Below are 2,348 nucleotides of genomic sequence, written 5' to 3'. Positions count from 1 at the left end.
TTTCATGCTAATGTTTTAATTTCTGATGATAATAAAGAAAAGAGATTAAATATTTAGTAGACCATTTCCAGGAAAAAAAAAACATTGACATATTTTACAGTGGTGTCCCCTAGGAGGTTCCGTGGATCAAGAGTAAAATAAGTTTCTTTGCATACCACTAAACAGCTGGCTCTCTCCCACAGAGAGAAGAATATTTTCAACATGGAAAATATATGATACAGCATGTGCTTAGTATTGGGAAAATATCTACTTTCAAATACATATATTAATGTTTGTATTTCAATGTTTTTCCTGTAAAAATAATGTTACTGGTACAATGAAAAATAACAGGGAAAAGGAATCACAATGAAAATGAAAGGGGAGGTGACACTGCAGGGCGGGCCCACAGGCTGCAGGGTGGACAGCGGATGCAGGGACGCGGTTTGAGCTCCCGCCCCCCCATGGCGTCGTTGCTGCCATGACGGGCCTAGTGCTGCTGTACTCCGGGGTTTTCGTGGCCTTCAGGGCCTGCCTGCTCGTCATGGGAATCTGCTACGCCAGTTTTGACTTGGGCTCCCGCTTTGATGTGGCATGGTTCCTGACGGAGACTTCCCCCATCATGTGGTCAAACCTGGGCATTGGCCTAGCTATCTCCCTGTCTGTGGTTGGGGCAGCATGGGGCATCTGCATCACTGGCTCTTCCATCACTGGGGAAGGGGTGAAGGCCCCCAGGATTAAGACCAAGAACCTGATCAGCATCATCTTCTGTGAGGCTGTGGCCATCTACGGCATCATCATGGCGATTGTCATTAGCAACAGGGCTGAGCCTTGCAGTGCTACTGACCCCAAGGCCATTGGCCATCAAAACTACCATGCAGGCTACTCCCTGTTTGGGGCTGGCCTCACAGTGGGCCTGTCTAACCTCTTCTGTGGAGTCTGTGTGGGCATCGTGGGCAGTGGAGCCACCTTGGCTGATGTGCAGGACCCCAGCCTCTTTGTAAAGATTCTCATTGTGGAGATCTTTGGCAGTGCCATTGGCCTCTTTGGGGTCAGCGTTGCAATCCTTCAGACCTCCAGAGTGAAGATGGGTGATTAGACGATCTGTGTGGGTGGGGCTACCCCCCCACTCTTATTTATTTGTGGTTTTCCCGGGACAGCTGGAGCTGTGCCCCTTAGGCTTTCAGGGGGCTTGGTGTTCAGGGCCCTCCCTGCACTCACTTCTGCTGCCTGTGGACTTGGAGGCACTGCCTGGCTGGACCCTCAGTGTGGCGAGTGGGCTGCTGATGACTGTGTGCAGCTTTGCACCCGTGTCCCACCTCTACCTCCAACCCATCTTCCCAGTGTTTGTGAAATAAACATGGTATTGGTCTGGGTCAAAAAAAGTGAAAGGGAAATGTGTTATAATTCAGAAGCTTTAATTTTCAACAAATTACTAGCCTAATATATCTTCCTCTTGTTGGAGTTTTTATTCTTACTGTTGCTCATACTGCCCTCTCTCTGCTCAGTGGTTTTTGGTTCATTTTTAATTTTTTGTGGCCTCATTTGTCTCTACACAGCCAGACCTGAGAACTGATTCCAGGGAGCCTCGATGCTGAGTCACAGTGGAACACACGTTTGCAGTTAGCTCTTGCACACTTGCCCTTGGGCGTCAGGCCCCTGTGGCCCACCAGGCCATATTCCTGGGACCAGAGGTTTGCCCACACTATGCGATTGACGAGGAGGTTTGAATGGTGGTTACGGTGCCTGCTGTCCTTGTGGGTCCAGCAGTCAAGAATCCCAGGTGTCTCCCATCCCATGGAGCAGTAGTCAGGCCTGGTCAATGGTTCTTGTTGACTAGTGGGCTGCAGAGTCATTTAACGTGACTCTAATTGTCTGATAGCTTTCTTTATATCTGGTATAATAAGATATTCTAGGTTTCTTGTACATTTCTTCTTTTTTTTTTTTTGCAATTGAAGTTATTCTTTTTTTAATTTAATTTTTATTTTATATTGGAGTATAGTTGATTTACAATGTTGTGTTAGTTTCAGGTGTACAGAAAAGTGATTCAGTTATACATATACATATTTCCATTCTTTTTCAGATTCTTTTCCCATATAGGTTATTACAGAATATTGAGTAAAGTTCCCTGTGCTATACAGCAGGTCCTTGTTGATTTATCTTTTTTTTTTTTTTTTGGCCATGGCTCACGGGCCTAGCCGCTCTGCGGCATGTGGGATGTTTCCGGACCGGGGCACAAACTCACGTCCCCTGCATCGGCAGGCAGACTCTCAACCACTGCACCACCAGGGAAGCCCGATTTATCTATTTTATTTATAGTACTGTGTATATGTTAATCCCAAACTCCTAATTTATCCCTCTCCCCTCCCACC

The 2,348-nt window shown here is 46.7% G+C and overlaps 1 protein-coding gene across 1 annotated transcript; it reads left to right on the top strand.

Annotated features, from left to right (window-relative positions):
• The first annotated feature begins 450 nt into the window (after positions 1 to 450).
• LOC132524653 (V-type proton ATPase 21 kDa proteolipid subunit c''-like) lies at positions 451 to 1,384 on the top strand. Its single transcript, XM_060156889.1, has one exon. The coding sequence runs from the start codon at positions 458 to 460 to the stop codon at positions 1,073 to 1,075; it is 618 nt and encodes a 205-aa protein (XP_060012872.1). The 5' UTR covers positions 451 to 457; the 3' UTR covers positions 1,076 to 1,384.
• Positions 1,385 to 2,348: the final 964 nt, after the last annotated feature.

Source organism: Lagenorhynchus albirostris, chromosome 8, assembly GCF_949774975.1.
Source record: "Lagenorhynchus albirostris chromosome 8, mLagAlb1.1, whole genome shotgun sequence".
Taxonomy (NCBI): domain Eukaryota; kingdom Metazoa; phylum Chordata; class Mammalia; order Artiodactyla; family Delphinidae; genus Lagenorhynchus; species Lagenorhynchus albirostris.
The sequence above is the reverse complement of the archived record's forward strand: the minus strand, read 5'-3'. Positions and strand labels throughout refer to the sequence as shown.